This window comes from Pogona vitticeps, chromosome 2 (assembly GCF_051106095.1).
Source record: "Pogona vitticeps strain Pit_001003342236 chromosome 2, PviZW2.1, whole genome shotgun sequence".
In the NCBI taxonomy this organism is placed as follows: domain Eukaryota; kingdom Metazoa; phylum Chordata; class Lepidosauria; order Squamata; family Agamidae; genus Pogona; species Pogona vitticeps.
In genome coordinates this window covers 303627649-303643282 of record NC_135784.1, presented here as the reverse complement: position 1 = coordinate 303643282, position 15634 = coordinate 303627649, and the positions used below count along the sequence as shown (strand labels likewise).

Sequence of the window (15634 nt, the reverse complement as noted above, 5' to 3'; positions counted from 1 at the left end):
GGGAACGGAGGAAAGAAGGAAGACGCTTGAGAGACTGACCAAACACTAATAGGAAAACATTTGCCAGTAACCTTCCACAATTATTTCAACATAAAGGAATCGTGCTGAGAAAATTACCGAAAGACAAAATCTGCACTGTCAATCTCTCGTCCGCATCGGCTGTTCTTCAGAATCCCTCCGTTTCCAACCACAGCACATTTCTTAAACTGGGAACGATAGTACGGCATCTCCTAGAGCAAAAGGGGGACACGTTAGGGCCCTTCATCAGTACCAGGAACACTTCTAGAGGCTGCCAGCATTTGGCAAAGTTACTTTTGTGGACTACAGCTCCCACAATCCCACAGCCAGCAGACCTACTACCCATCTAGGCTGGGAGGGTCTGAGAGTTTAATTAAAAATAAAAGAACTTGGCCAAGTTCTGATAGCCATCCTGGATGGAATGAGGACAAGTGGTGGTTGCAACCACATGAAGTTTTTATTAGGCATGAGATTTTCAGAGTTCGTGGACTGCAGGAATCTGCAGGATTCCCACAAGCAAAACTTCTGGGGGCTTTAACAACAAGGGTGGGAGGAAAAAGTCTTTCCAGGTCTCTGTCATCACTCAGAGCTGAGAGATAATGGTTTCACTTGGACATGATAAAGATGGCAGAAGTGGCTAGGCAGGGCTAAGCTTTCTCAGATTTCCAAGGTCTGGTAGGCACATAAGTGTTGTGGATCATAGATCATCCTGTTTGGCTAGCAGAGGATCAAGATCAAACAACTGCACAGAGAAAGCATAAGAGAATAAATAGCTCATGTCTCACAGTTGCCCCTCCCCCCGCTTACAGTAACTATCCCTTTATATGTCAAAAATCACTGACGGCAATTGTAAGTAAAGATGCTTTTCTCTTTTTCTACTTAACATGCTTCCAGAGTGATTTGGAACTACAAAGCGCTAGTTACTGTGAAGGGGGTGACTCTTGAGACTTGACCCGTTCTCTTATGCTTTCTCTGTGCAGTTGTCGTTCGTACCTGACATTTTTGCTAACTGAAAAGAATTATGAATTATCCACAATACTTACATGGCCTCCCATGTAGTTTGCTAACCAAATGGATGCAAAACTCTGCTTCTCTCCTGCTCTAGCAGAGTTTCCAAGCCACCCACCGTGAGACCAAACAAGATTACACACATCTGAAACTCTAATAAATTATCATCAATATATATTTTTCACAGAATTATCAGGCCTTGCCCTGGGATTTTTATAGCACTCTCGGGCACTGTCCTCATGTAAGCTTCACTGGACATCACAGAACTGTAGTACTGAAAATGACCCCAAATGTCATGGAGTCTAATGCTCTGTTGCAGCAGGAAATGGATATATTTCAATGACACAAGGGCTAAATATAAGTTATAGCGGCTATCAGCTGCTGCACAGAAATGCATCGGCAAAGGCCAAGGGACTAACAAGGACAGTGCAGATTAGAGACGGGCACTTCGTATTCATATTAGAAATGAAGCCCAGCAGCGCAGGTGGCACTGATTCCCATCTCCCATGCCCAGAACCAGCTGGCCCACTTACTGGGCTCTGTGAGGCATAGGAATCCGCCTTCAGCACCAGTACACGGAACTGGGAAGGAACCCAGCCAGCCTTTACTGCCTCCCCAGGCAGCCACCCACTGCAGTGCAGAGTCTTCCCACTCAGCCAATGAGTGGTCAGCTGCATGGGGAGGCAGGGAAGGGCCAACCGGGCTCCTTCCTGGATTGGTGTGCCAGCACTGAAGGCAGATCTCTATGCCACACAGAGCCCAGTAAGTGAGCCATGGGCATGGGAGACAGGACTCAGTATCATCTGCAGCACAGGGCTTCATTTCTAATACGCATATTTCTAAGCGCCCGTCTCTAGTTCGGACACCAGTTTGAAACAAAACACTAACAGGTGAACTTTTAGATAAAGTGGTAATATATCAGGAATTAGTGCAAATGAATCACAGATATTGTTACCTTTGGAAACATTCTGAATATCTCTTGGTTGATGTGGAAGATCCCGCTTGTGTCCACCTCATATTTCAGTTTAGTTCCCAAAGGAGTGTTTTTCTGCGTGGTGAAGAGGAAAGCTGGTGCATTGCAACATCTGGCCAAAGTAGACCTGGGGAGGGAAAAGTTGCACCCATCAACTGCAGCCAATGTTTCCTCTAAGCTGTGCAGCCACATGGCTGAGCCAGAGTTCCCACCCATTTGCTTCCGGCTGCAGTCAGAAGAACCCTGTGCATGTTGGGTGGCCTCCAGCTCATGCTAGCAGAAAATTAGAGGGAATGTTGACTGTTGCAAGGTCAAACATAAACCTGAAGCCAGACACCCAACGACATCAAAAAAACTAGGCATTTTTTAACCTAGGAAAATGATGATATGATAGCCAGCCTTTGTCAGAGAGAGGATGGAGCCAATTCACTCCCGGTTGGTTCTGAAAGACGAAGCCTGAACTTCAAAGCCTCAAGCAATGAGGTTGAAGGGACCGGGGCTTTGATTATTAGTAAGCACTTCCTGAAACAATGGGTCTTGCAGTGGTGGAAGGGTTTTTTTGGAAAGTGATGGATTCCCCTTCATTAGAAGATCTGTAAGTAGAGTCTAGATGGTTATTCTCAGGTTGCTATACTAGTAGAATTCCTATATCTTGTGGGTAAAGTCAGATTATCCCTTCCAACCCTCTGATTTGGTGATGGAATTGATGCAGCTTTCTCAAAGGAGGCATAGGAACTGTTGCAGCAGCAGCAGCAACAACAACAACAACAACAACAACAACAACAACAACAACAACAACAAGAAGTTATTTTGGGGGCTGTAACTCCCAGAATCGCACAGACAGCATGATAAAGTGGAATTCTGTAATTTGAGATCCATAAATTCCCCATCCATGGAACGGCTGTGGTATAGGAGGGTTAGGAATCTCTATAATGGAGGCGGGATCATTTCAGCTGGTCTGCACCCAATTCTGTCTCCCAAGCATCCACTGGGGTCCCCACAGACCACAATACAAAAACAGAAAAAGGGGGAAGTGACCAAAATCCCACTTTGAAAAATGGATATTTTGTACGTGATGGCGCTGCGGGTTAAACCGCAGAAGCCTCTGTGCTGCAAGGTCAGAAGACCTGCAGTCATAAGATCGAATCCACAAGACGGAGTGAGCCCCCATCGCTTGTCCCAGCTCCTGCCAACCTAGAGGTTCAAAACCATGCAAAATGCAAAAATGTGAGTAGATAAATAGGTACCACCTCAGTGAGAAGGTAAACGGCGTTCCATGTCTAGTCACGCTGGCCACGTGACCACGGAAGATTGTCCTCAGACAAACACTAGCTCTATGGGTTGGAAACGGAGATGAGCACCGCCGCCTAGAGTCAGACACGACTGGACAAATTGTCAACGGGGAACCTTTTAAAGCACTGCAGGAAAGACCCGTGGCCAATTTAATAGGTGAATCGCTTCCCTGAGAAGCTCCTAAAATCCCCAAGCCTTCTCCTGCAGCTGAAGATCTCATGCTACCATTTTGGAAGTTGAAACATCTCGATTAGGGGTGGACCATATGGAACCTCTTAGGAGCCCTAATATTCCCCAGATGCAGCTCTTGAACTGGAAAAGAGAGTATCTCAGCCCCAATTTTTTTTGGGGGGGGGGAATCCCTGTTGTAATTATGAGTCACCTATGGCTACCACTGTAAGCAACGCTGCTCACATTTCAGAGACGTAAAGAATGATCCCAGCTTGGAAAAGTTACTTTTCCAAGAGCTGTAGTCCAAAATAAACTTTTCTGAACTCAGACAATGATGAACTCAAAAAACTGCGAAACCTAATCGCAAATCTGACAGGCCAAGACAGGCATTTTGGCCCACGGCGTTACTGCGGCCTCATTCTCCTCTGAGTTGAGTCCCATCTTACTTGAAGAAGTTGGCTTCTGTGATATTCATCTCCCATTTGCACATCTGAAGATTCTTCCACCTCTCAAACAATTCGGTCTGCTTCACCCTAAAAGCAAGATAGGAAGAGAATATTGGACTAGAGATGAATGTTTAGTTAACTCCAGAGCTGGGCTCAAGAGGCAGCCCATCTGCCAATGGGGGTATTTGCTACTTTGGGTTAAGAGACGCTACCCTCCCCCTTTATTAAGAAGCTAGAATCAAGGCTCAGTGGGAAGGTCACGGCGTTCCGTGTCTAGTCACGCTGGCCACGTGACCACGGAAACTGTCTTCAGACAAACGTTGGCTCTACGGCTTGGAAAATGGGGATGAGCACCACGCCCTAGAGTCGGACGCAACTGGACGAAATGTCAAGGGGAACCCTAACCTTAACCTTGATTAGGCATCCTTCAGTCTCGAGAGACTATGGTAACGTGCTCTTGTATACTTCTTAAGGAACTAGGTCATTTTGTACTTTAGACCAGTGAAGCATGAAAATTTGGAAATCTCCCGAAGGGAGAAGACAGCAGAAGCAGGGGTGGGGTAGAGAGAATAAGAAAAAGACACTTTTATAGAAGGGAAGCTAGAAAAACACCACAGTGTGAAGAAACAAGAGTGCATTCCAACGGAGCCATTTAGCAAGAGTTATGCTGACTCAGCCCATAAGCCACTCAACTGTACTGTGTCAGTCTGGCTGCTAACTATACTTTGACTGGAAGTAAGAGAGAAAACCAAGCCTTGTGAGGAAAGACTGAAAGAACTGGCCATGTTTAGCCTTGAGAAAAGAAGACTGGAGGGAGAGAGAGAATAGAACTTGTCAAATGCTTGAAACGTAGTCCTACAGAGGAGGGAGGATCTGTTCTCAATCATTCCAAAGTGCAGGACACATAATAATGGGCTCAAGTTACAGGAAGCCAGATTTCGGCTCAATAGCAGGAAAGACTGCTTAACTGTTAGAGCAGTACAACAATGGAACCCATTAACTTGGGAAGTGGTGAGCGCTCCAACACTGGAGGCATTCAAGAAATGGACAACCCTCTGTTGGATCTACTTTGATTTGGATTCCTGTGTTGAGCACGGGGTTGGACTCGATGGCCTTCTAAGCCCCTTCCAGCTGAATGATTCTTAAGAACAAAGAACAAACATCTTTCGGGTCTCACTTACATTGAAAGTACCTTCACCTCAATGATGTCCCGCCTCAGCTCCAGACATTTTGAGGAGTTGAATGCTAAAGGACCTTCATAAAATTCAAAGTACCTAGAGGAGGAGGAGGAGGAGAGGGAAGAGAAGAAGGAGAAGAAGTTTTAAGAAAATGTAATCACTACTGATTTGTTCAGAAAACAGACATACTTCTCTTTGGTACTCAACCAAATGATCTGAATAGAAACAACTGCTATCCAGTTATTTGATATTATACCAAGAACTTGGAAATGAGACTTCTGATTACAAAACCCAGAATCCCCTAACCAGCATGGCCCTGGAGTGTTCTGGAAATTACAATCCAGAAAAAAATGATTATCCCCCGTTTTACCCTTGCAAGCAACCTCTGATTCCATATATGCACACAGGCAGGGGAAATTTTGCCAGGAGAATCAAAAAGGGTGATTATCTGGCTTCCTTGTTAGCGCAACTCTTGTGTAAGGGGCCTGCGTTCAAACTCCCAATTATCCCGATCAATGAGTTGTCTGTTCAAATAAATGACAGAGAGCTAAGCAAGCGAGTGTTTAAAGGGGAGGGGAAGAAACATGCAAACTTGCTGCTCGGTCTCCCGTTTTTAGCCATCCTCTTCTCCTTCCCTGTCTCTCAGTTTCTCAGTTCCACCCCACACAGTGAATGGCTGTGGCAACGGAAGAACAGAACACACTCTTGCCAGAAGCCTGAACTACACACTTCAGGGTACAACGTAGCTGCTGTGTTGGGAACACACACACACACACACACACACACACACACACACACACACACACACACACACACACACACACACACACACACACACACACACATGCACAACGAGTTTCCATGGCCAAGTAACAGTGATTTGAACCCGAATCCTAGTCCAGCGTTCTCTCCACTCTCTTAACTGATATTAGCCAAACCACTGATTTCTTCCTGGAAAAATATCATCTCACCAAAGGTCCATTTGGATCAAACCTCTGCATCAGAGCTACCTTTGTTCAACGGCAAGATATGACACCTGTAACTGAGCAAAAGACCTGGGATGTTGGAATCATCATCATAGGCATCCTTCAGTCTCGAGAGACTATGGTAACATGCTCTGTATCGAGAAGTGTTCTCTCCAGAGCATGAAGCCTGGGTAAAGTAGTATGGAGGATAGGCTGTTACCCAAGCAGCAGATCCCCCCTCTCCACATTGCTGAAATGGCCCAATGGAAAGGCAAGAGCCAACACAACTGGTTCCAGCAACGTCGCAGGAGTTGCCAGAACAACACGAACTGCCTTCGGGACTCCAGCTCTGGATTTGGCCTCTAGGTTAACTCTTGAAGCCTTTTCTATGAGTGGATATAGCCACAAGGCAGTGGAGGTTTGAAATCGGAGTTTTCCTTCTCCTAGATGGGCTGCTTTCCAGGGCTGATGAGCCCCACCTACCCGGCCTGGTCTCTAATGGTGCAGAAGTATGATCCGACCCTTAAAACTTTCCTGCCTCTCAGGTGTATGCAATGCTAATTGGCTTTCCTGTTTACCATATTAGGACCAGAGATAGAATCAGAGAATTTGAGGATTTCGCACGCTGTTAGGCGCGTGGTCCTGGCACACCCTCATTTAAGGAGGGAAAGCCCCACCTCCTATGTCATGCGGTGTGTGTGTGGGGGGGGGGAACAAAAGAAATCCCAGCAAAAACAAACTCCTCAACAAAATGTCCATGCAGGCAAACCTGGTCTTAATGTGTAATCTCATCCTCAAGGTGTCCCAGAAGCATACCGTTATAGAGCAGGAAGGACCCCCAAAGGTCATTTCGCCGAACCCCTATAGTTTCGGGAAATGCATAGCTGGAACACAGACACACACCCCTGGGCCGATGGGCAGCCAACCTCTGCTTAAAAACGAGCAGCTATGAAGACTCTGCCACCTTCCAAGCTAATCCATTCTGCTAACATCTCCAGAGACTTGGAATTTCGATTCCCCACCGAAGAGCAAAGATCCCTGTTCTGTTTCTGTCTTTTAACTTAATGTTAATGCCATCCCTGTGATTCAGGGAGTCGTATTTTCTGCTCGAGGCAATGAACAGATCCAATTTACAGCCAGCCAGGGCATCTCCAGAAATGGAAATTGCCCGCTGAGTCTTCATTCCAATGTGAGGGAGGGAGGAGGGGAAGGCAGACAGAAAGAAGTGGACATGCGGAGAAGGAGTGTGTGCAATCTCCCATCACCTCCCTGATCACAGAATCATAGAATAAGGGATTTAGAAGGGGCCTATAAGGCCATCAAGTCCAACCCCCTGCTCAAGGCAGGAATACTAATCAAAGCAGTGGTTGTCCAGTTTTCTCTCCAGAACTGGAGCATTCAGCACCTCCCGATGTAAGCGTCATACTGCTCTAACAGTTAAGAGTTTTTTTCCTGATATTTAGCCTAAATCTGGCTTCCTTTGAGACCATTATTACACATCCTGTACTCTGGGATAACTAAGAACAGATTCTGCTCCTCTTCTGTATGACAATGTGTCAAGTATTTGAATAATTCTACCCTATCTCCCCTCAGTCTTCTTTTCTCAAGGCTAAACATGCCCAATTCTTTAAGTCTTCCCTCGCAAGGCTTGGTTTCCAGTCTCCGGATCCTCCTCGTCGCCCTCCTCTGAACCTGCTCCAGATTGTTGGTATTCTTCCTAAAGTGCGATGTCCAGAACTGGACACGGTATTCTAGATGAGGCTTCACCAGCGCTGAACAGAGGGGGGCTAGTAATGAGATCTCAGCCGTGGAGAGAGAGAAAAGGGACCCACCCCTTTTTGCATCTTGTAATGTATGGGGGGGCGGGGAGAGAGAATAGGAGACAAGGGTTATCTGGAAGGTGCAAAACAGATCAAAAACGAAAGGGGCATGTAAGCATCTGAACAAGAGATCTTCCCAACAGGATCTGTGTGTCCGTGTAAAAATGAAAGACTCTTAATGTTCTGCTGGGGATACAGGCACATCACTCTGTTTGCACTTTGCCTTTCCAGATGCACTCACTTTTTCCTTCTCTTCTTTTGCATGTAACCGGGGGGGGGGAGCACTGAAAAAAGAGGGGGGGAACCCTATGTGTGTATCTTTGCTTTTTTAAAATGCTCAATTGGCTGATACTGTGAAGCGGCTCAATCTATTAAGCCACTTCACCATACCAGAAATGCAAACCAACAGGAAGCTATTGGCAGCTTTGACGGCTACCAGGCTCAATTTTAGTCTGTTCCCATTCAGCCACCACACCCACTGAGAACGAAGTAAACTAGAGCGGGTCCACCATCCTGCACCAACAGGCCAACTTGCCCAGCTGTGCACCAAACAGGGGGACCGGGTGGGGGGGGGGATTCATGGTCTGAATCTTTGGCACAGATACTTTTTAATTTAAAATTCTGATAACAGTTCTTCACAGCAGAACAGATGGATTCCTGCTTGTTCTATTGTGACGTGGTTAACAGTAGTTACTTTTTTAAAAATGCTAATGAATACTAGACTTTCTGTCTTTGCCCATTAGACTACTATATACTTAGGGTGAGAGCAAAATGCAGCTCTCCAGATATTTTTAGATTACAATGCCCAGCTGCAATTCTCAGGAACATTATATCGCTGCCAGCTATAATAGAGAATATTATATACAAAGATGCTTGGGTCTTGAATGTGCAATTAAGAGCCATTAACAGTACCAAAGACCTGCTCCTCATGTGTTGATAGGGACCGCTCCAGTAGCCTGTCCTTTTTGGACAGTCCTTACAGGGGAGGGATGATGGGGAACTGTCATGATAGGCATTTGCACTTCCCAGTTTACCACGGCAAACCTTGAAAACATTTCTGCACAAGGCCACGACCACTCCTTGGAGTGGCTTATACTTTTCATCTTCCTTTTACCTGTTCTACCAACGATGTCAGGGGAACTAGACAATGATAAAGACAGATAAATCGATCATCAAGGATGATGCCCATCAACCCCAGTGGTGTTGTCTGTAATTGCTCAAACCGGGGAGAAAAATCCAGCTCAAATTCTGACAGCTTGTCTGCCATATGGGAATCCAGCAGGCAAGACAGACTCTTGGCTGACAAAGAAATTATAAGAGGAAGACAGAGACGGGCAGCCAATTTGATCAAAGAAACAGAAGAATTTCCCAGGGCCTCTTGAATGTCCCCTAACTTGGTCATTTCCCCTTTGCCCAGATAAGTGGGCTTTAAAAAGGAAGAAGATGATGACTTTGACCCAGGTAGAAGGGAAAATAGCAGGAAGTGGGCAAGCTTGTCCAACATTTTATTATACAAAGTTTTAGGGAAAATGTATTCGCGAAGGCTTTCACGGCCGGGATCTAATGGTCGTTGTGGGTTTTTCAGACTCTTTGGCCACGTTCTGAAGGTTGTTATGAGTCAATAGCTTCAGAACATGGCCAAAGAGCCCGAAAAACCCACAACAACTTTTCAGGAAAGCCACTTTAGCTATGCCGGCCGAGCTCAAGTCATTTTCCTGCTGGAAGAAAAAGGACAAGATGGCTCCCCTTCTCCCGTTCCACCAACGGAAGACGAACTGGACTGCTCAGTTGAATACGGAGAATGAAAGACTTTTCTTCCACCACCCTGAGGATAGTGGGAGAGTTCAAAAGATCAGGACAAGCCATGGAAGACACAGAGTACTCGCTGTCTGAAGCTGCTGATTTACTCTGCCTAATGGCAGGGTCTCCACTGCAATTAACATGGTTTGGATAATAGGCTCTGGACTCAGGCCACGAGTCCAGCCTTTCGGCTCAAACCAGAAGTCTAAGGCTTGGCAACAATATTTTCATGGAGTACAACTTAAAGAATTCTCCAATTAGCATAGCCAGTGGGGGATTATGGGTGTTGTCGTTCCCAAGAAGTACCTTTTCCCAAAGTTCTAGCTTAAGAACGTCTATGTTCCTGATGACCTCTTATTATTTCTGTTCACTCTGCAAGAATGGGGAGTCCTTTCTCGAATGGAAGTTTGCCATTTTTTCATCGGTTTTGGCTCTGCAGTTTCTCCCAAATCACTTTTTTTTCCCCTGTTGAAAAGCCTTGTTTCAATGGCAAGAGCAGGTTGGACCGCCCCAAGAGAAACCCTGCACTTTTGCCCACTCGCTCTCCGCTGAAGCTGCAATTCGTGTGTGTATTAAGTCCCACACAGAGCAACACAATTATGTGTGCCTGAAGCTGCAGACTTTTAAAAGCTTCATAAATAGCACAGGAGGGGGGGGACACAGTTTACGGCTGCCACCCGTTAGCTGTGATCAGCCTACGCTGCCATCATAAAGATCAGCACCTTGAACGTTACTGAATGCCCAAACTGCAAGAGTTTGTCAACAAGAGAGGATCCAAAGTGGCCTTGCCAGATCTTGAAGGCTAGTAGTATGTTACACATGTCATAAATTACCTGTAAGTAGTTGCTTGCCTTGGCAGCAAGAAGGGCCTAACAAATTGACATTTGAAAAGCAACGTAAGGAATCTTCTCTAGTTATTTTTAAACAGAAGTGTGGAGATTTGTGGTTTTAGACTACAACTGCCAGCATCCCCCATGCAGCGTAGCTACTGGCCACGTTGAGAAGGGAGATTCTGGGAAATGTAATCCAAAATTATAATTCTGTACACCTTAATTTTAAAACATTACTTTTAAATGATATTTTGAGAGTCATTTTCGCAGGTTTTCTCCACCCCAAGTTTTATGCCATTCCAGTATCAATCTGAGCTGGCTGGAGAGCTCAGTCAGTTAGGTCTCTGGCTGCGAAGCCAGAGGTTGGGATTTCAATTCCCCCGCTGTGCCTCCCGAGAGAAGAGCCAGCCTGTGTAGCCTTGGGCAAGCTGCACAAGTCCCAAGATGCTCCCCAAAGAAGAGAAAAGCAAACCACTTCTGAATATTCCCTCCCTAGAAAACCATGGAGGCAGCACACAGTTATTATTGATATCAGTCCAAAGAGTTGTTTTTTTACCCTTCACCAAAAGGAAAGATAGGTAACGAGTAACGAAATCCATGGGGTCACAAAGAGTCGGACACGACTAAACGACTGAACAAACAACGAAATAAACTATATTTCAAACAATGTGATGAGTAACACCACCAAATTATTTGTTGAACACTGTAATAGGTTTAGATGCACATATAAAGGATGGGGGGGCACAATCTATCAGTGTTTTGTATGAAAACAATCTAGGGATCCCATCAAAACCCAAGTAAAACAGGAGTGTTGGTGTGGACTAACACAATTCTAGGTGACATGAACAGAAGCATAGTGTCCATCCAGGTCAAGGGAAGGACTATTACTGCTTTATTGTGCTTTGGTCACATCTGAAACGGCAAATGGTGTCCAGTTCGGGGAACTACGGTTGAGCAATCTATAAGTTAGAAGATTTCAAGAAGAAGGTGGGTCAAGATGGAACCTAATTTCTGTGAGGAACAGTTGATCGAGACAGGTTTGTTCTGCTTGAGGAAGAGAAGATGGTGAGGTCATGAGACATCTTGTTTCCACTATTGGAAAGACTGCCATGTGGAAGATGGAGCTACATAGTCATTTTCTGCATCTCCAGAAGGTAAGGCCCAGTGTGAAAGATTCAACATACAAGAAAGAAAAAAAAGGACTTGGAAGAAAAAAGGATGCATCCATTCCAAACTGGCTGTCCAGCTCACCATACCAGATCCACCCTGCATCTCTCTCAAAGCCAGGAGTGGGTATCCTATGAGAGTCCTGCATCGAATTTGGCCCAGATCGAGTGGGCTGTATCTCCCTCTCTCTCTAGACCCTCACACATATATCCAAAAATGTACCGAGTCTCCAAAACAGCAAATGGTGGCCCCAAATCTGATGTAGCCTTTGGTGCCCATCACAAGCTTTGTTTTCTTCAACAGCATGAGATTTTTGATATTTTTTATTTATTTCCCTAGTTCAGATCTATATTTTTAATGTACCTGAATATTGGCCGGGGGTGGGGGTCTAACTAACAAGCGATAAAAGCGCAGCCGTAGAAAAATGAAATCATACCTACAAACTAAAAACAGTAACCATCCCTTCAAACTTGATGATAAAATCAAAGCCGTCAAAATCATTATCCCCCCCCTTTTTTTTTAACCTTGATCTTGCTCTTGGTGATGCAGGAATTCTTCTGATTTATTTTTTTAAGGGCTTATATTATTCACCTCACAGCTGCTTTTAATTGTCATATCTTGCTCGGGGAGCCCGTGCTATAAAAACATTCCTGTGCTAAATAAGTAAATATTATCTCTGTCCCCTGGTATCTGAATCATAAAAAGAGAGCCATCTCCTTAGTCATGACAAAAGATTGCGATCGGAGCAAAGTCACCTTGCAGAACAGATTGCTCCACGTCTCTTCCAACAGCTAAGAGACTGCTGGCCCCATATGTCTAGGGATAAAGTGTCCTTCCAGAACGAAGCAGGTGACTCTCTTTTGAAGATCAACTTGGCACAGCAAGTAAATGTCTTCAGACAAGTATGAGTCAATAGCTTGCACCTTCCCTGTTGCTGACAGGAGAGCTGGAGCAATACCAGAGTGACAGAGCTGGCCCTGGACTTTAAAAAAAAACCATGCTCTACTCCCCATAAATGTCACAATTGGTGTCCAGCGGTGAGATACGAAATAATCCAGTGAAGCCAAAGTTTAAAACTGAATTGTCTGGAGCTGTGGGTACTTTTTAGTCGGAGGTCTGTGGTGAAGAAGTGGCTGGTGTGCTAGAGCTTTTGTGGAAAAGCTTAGTGCAGGGGGCTTCTGAACCCAGATCTGAAGGAACTAAAGATAGGGAACTGACTCTAAAGGGAAAAATTCATGTACAACAATCTACCTTCATTCAAAGACAGTCATGTCATGTTCTGGCTGCTGCACAAGGGTGGAGGACGGTGTTTCACTTAACTAGGGCTTATTTTGGGGGGTAGGGCTTATATTACAAGCATGCTAAAAATCATACAAGGGCTTATTTTCAGGTTAGGTCTTATTTTTGGGGAAATAGGTTATACTGATTGTTTTAAATGTTTAAAGTACGAATTTTGATTTGGTGAACATAGTACAGTAGAAAGAAAAATTGTGTTACAGTGGTGCCTCGCTTAACGGCGATAATCCATTCCAGGAAAATCGCCGTTAAGCAAAAACATCATAAAGTGAAAATAAAAAGCCCATTGAAACACATTAAAAATCTTTCAATGCGTTCCAATGGGCTTAAAACTCACCGTCCAGCGGAGATCCTCCGTACGCCAGCCATTTTCGCTGCCTGTATAGCAAGGAATCCATCCCTAAACACAGCGGGGAGCCATTTTAGTTACCCGGTGGCCATTTTGAAACCGCCAATCAGCTGTTTAAAAATAATTGTTTTGTGAAGAATCAGTTCCCGAAGCAAGGAAGCGAAATTCCCCCATTTAGACCATCGTTTTGTGATCGCAATTGCGATCGCAAAAAGATCATCATAAAGTGGATTCGTCATAATGCAGGGCAATCGTAAAGCGAGACACCACTGTATAAGGTATATGTACATATTGGTAAGTTATTGTTATACTGGCATGTACTTAGCAGTTTGTTTATGAGGGCAAGCTGCTAGGCTTCCCTTCCTAAAACAAACTTCTTAAGGGGGGAGGACTGTGGCGTTCACCCTGCTTTGGCTTAGGTAGAAGATTATTGGCCAGTACCAATGAGAGTGGTCGGAAGGCACGGCCAGAGCAGCGATAAGGGAGGGATCAGTCAGAGTCTAATCAATTCAGTCAGAGACAGAGTTTGGAAGGGAAAAATAGTTTGGGAGTTTGAGGCAGAGAGAGTGTTTAAGGAGCGATTATTCAGAGTGTGACCCGTATTAATTAAGCTAGAAGAGGTTAAAGTAGAATACTGACGCTTTGTGTAACTTTAAGAATGTACTTAAGAACTAGTCCTAAAACAACGTGTAATCAATAAACCTGTTTCTGTTTAAAAGTTCAATGCTGAATGGACCCCCGTCTCTCATAGGATGAAGAGATCAACTGGTGGCAGCATGTTAAAGGGCATGTTGGGATACCTTCGTGAGCAGCCACAAAATTAAAAAATGCCTGCTTCTTTGGAGGAAAGCAATTGCAAACCTAGACAGCATCTTAAAAAGCAGAGACATCACCTTGCCGACAAAGGTCCGCATAGTCAAAGCTATGGTTTTTCCAGCAGTGATGTACGGAAGTGAGAGCTGGACCATAAAGAAGGCTGACAGCCGAAGAATTGATGCCTTTGAATTGTGGTGCTGGAGGAGACTCTTGAGAGTCCCCTGGACTGCAAGGAGAACAAATCTATCCATTCTAAAGGAAATCAACCCTGAGTGCTCCCTGGAAGGACAGATCTTGAAGCTGAGGCTCCAATACTTTGGCCATCTCATGAGAAGAGAAGACTCCCTGGAAAAGACCTTGATGTTGGGGAAGTGTGAAAGCAAGAGGAGAAGGGAATGACAGAGGATGAGATGGCTGGACAGTGTCATCGAAGCGACCAACATGACTTTGACCCAACTCCAGGAGGCGATGGAAGACAGGAGCGCCTGGCATGCTCTGGTCCATGGGGTCATGAAGAATCGGACATGACTTAACAACTAAACAAAAACAATTTTGTAAAGCTAATAGCTCTTAACTGCTCCTTTATGTCCAACATCCTACCGGCTGAAATCCAGTGAGGATTTGATGAGTCAGTCAGTGCCCATGTAAAAGTTCCATTGATTCAATGGGCCTCTTGTTGTGACATACTCCTGGAGTCCAGCCACTATTCTTGGGGGAACCCATTTCTCTCACAGCTCTTGGGAGAACTGCAGCTAAGCCCAGAGAGAAAAGGGAAGTCTGAAGGGAATTTGATACCCTTGACCTGGAGAGTTTTTCCTTTCTTTTTTAAGGACAGCGGCACTGAGTAATGCTGTTTACAAATATAATTGCCCAAATCATGAAACTGCAGCACAGCAGCTATCAAGTCCATTACAGCTTACTGCAGCAAACAGATCAGCTTTCTCTTTTCTTCGCTTCTGGGTCACATTGCACTGAATGCTCCTTCTGCTCCAGTGAAGGCTACTGACTCTGATTTTAAAGGGGCAGTGAATCAGTTGTGGGTTTTGGTCAGTAATTCATAGGAGCTATCCATGGTGCTGAATTCTATCCTTACATTGGCCTCCAAAGCCTGGATACATATATCCTGTAAAATTCATAGGAAAACCTGGAGTGGATGAATGCCCTTGTGAAGCCCTAATCACCTGCATCCATTGCTCTGTCCTTTGAAATACAGTGGTGCCCCGCTTGCCAATTACCTCGTTAGACAAGGAAATCACTTAATGATGAGTATTTTGTGATCGCTATAGCGATAGCAAAACGATGTTTGTATGGGTTTTTTTCGTTTAACGACGATCGGTTCCCTGCTTCGGGAACCAATTTTTCACTTAACGATGATCAAAACAGCTGATCGTAGGGGCTTCAAAATGGCCGCCCGCTGTGCAAAATGGCTCCCCGCTGTGTTTTAGGACAGATTCCTCGCTATACAGGCACTGGAAAATGGCTGCCCTATGGAGGATCTTCACTG

General features: G+C 45.0%; 1 protein-coding gene across 4 annotated transcripts in view; it reads right to left on the bottom strand.

Annotated features, from left to right (window-relative positions):
- Positions 1 to 15634, bottom strand: part of ST8SIA5 (ST8 alpha-N-acetyl-neuraminide alpha-2,8-sialyltransferase 5) — a 51410-nt gene that overhangs the window by 7685 nt on the left and 28091 nt on the right. For 2 of the 4 annotated variants that reach the window (XM_072992972.2, XM_072992973.2), the window contains 4 exons: positions 5091 to 5183; positions 3910 to 3996; positions 1982 to 2126; positions 118 to 230 (listed from right to left, as the gene is read on the bottom strand). In XM_072992972.2, the coding sequence (XP_072849073.2) occupies positions 118 to 230; positions 1982 to 2126; positions 3910 to 3996; positions 5091 to 5183 (438 nt within the window). Of the gene's footprint in view, positions 1 to 117; positions 231 to 1981; positions 2127 to 3909; positions 3997 to 5090; positions 5184 to 13302; positions 13363 to 15634 lie in introns of those variants that run through there. The other 2 variants (XM_078384160.1, XM_078384159.1) reach the window with 2 other exon arrangements.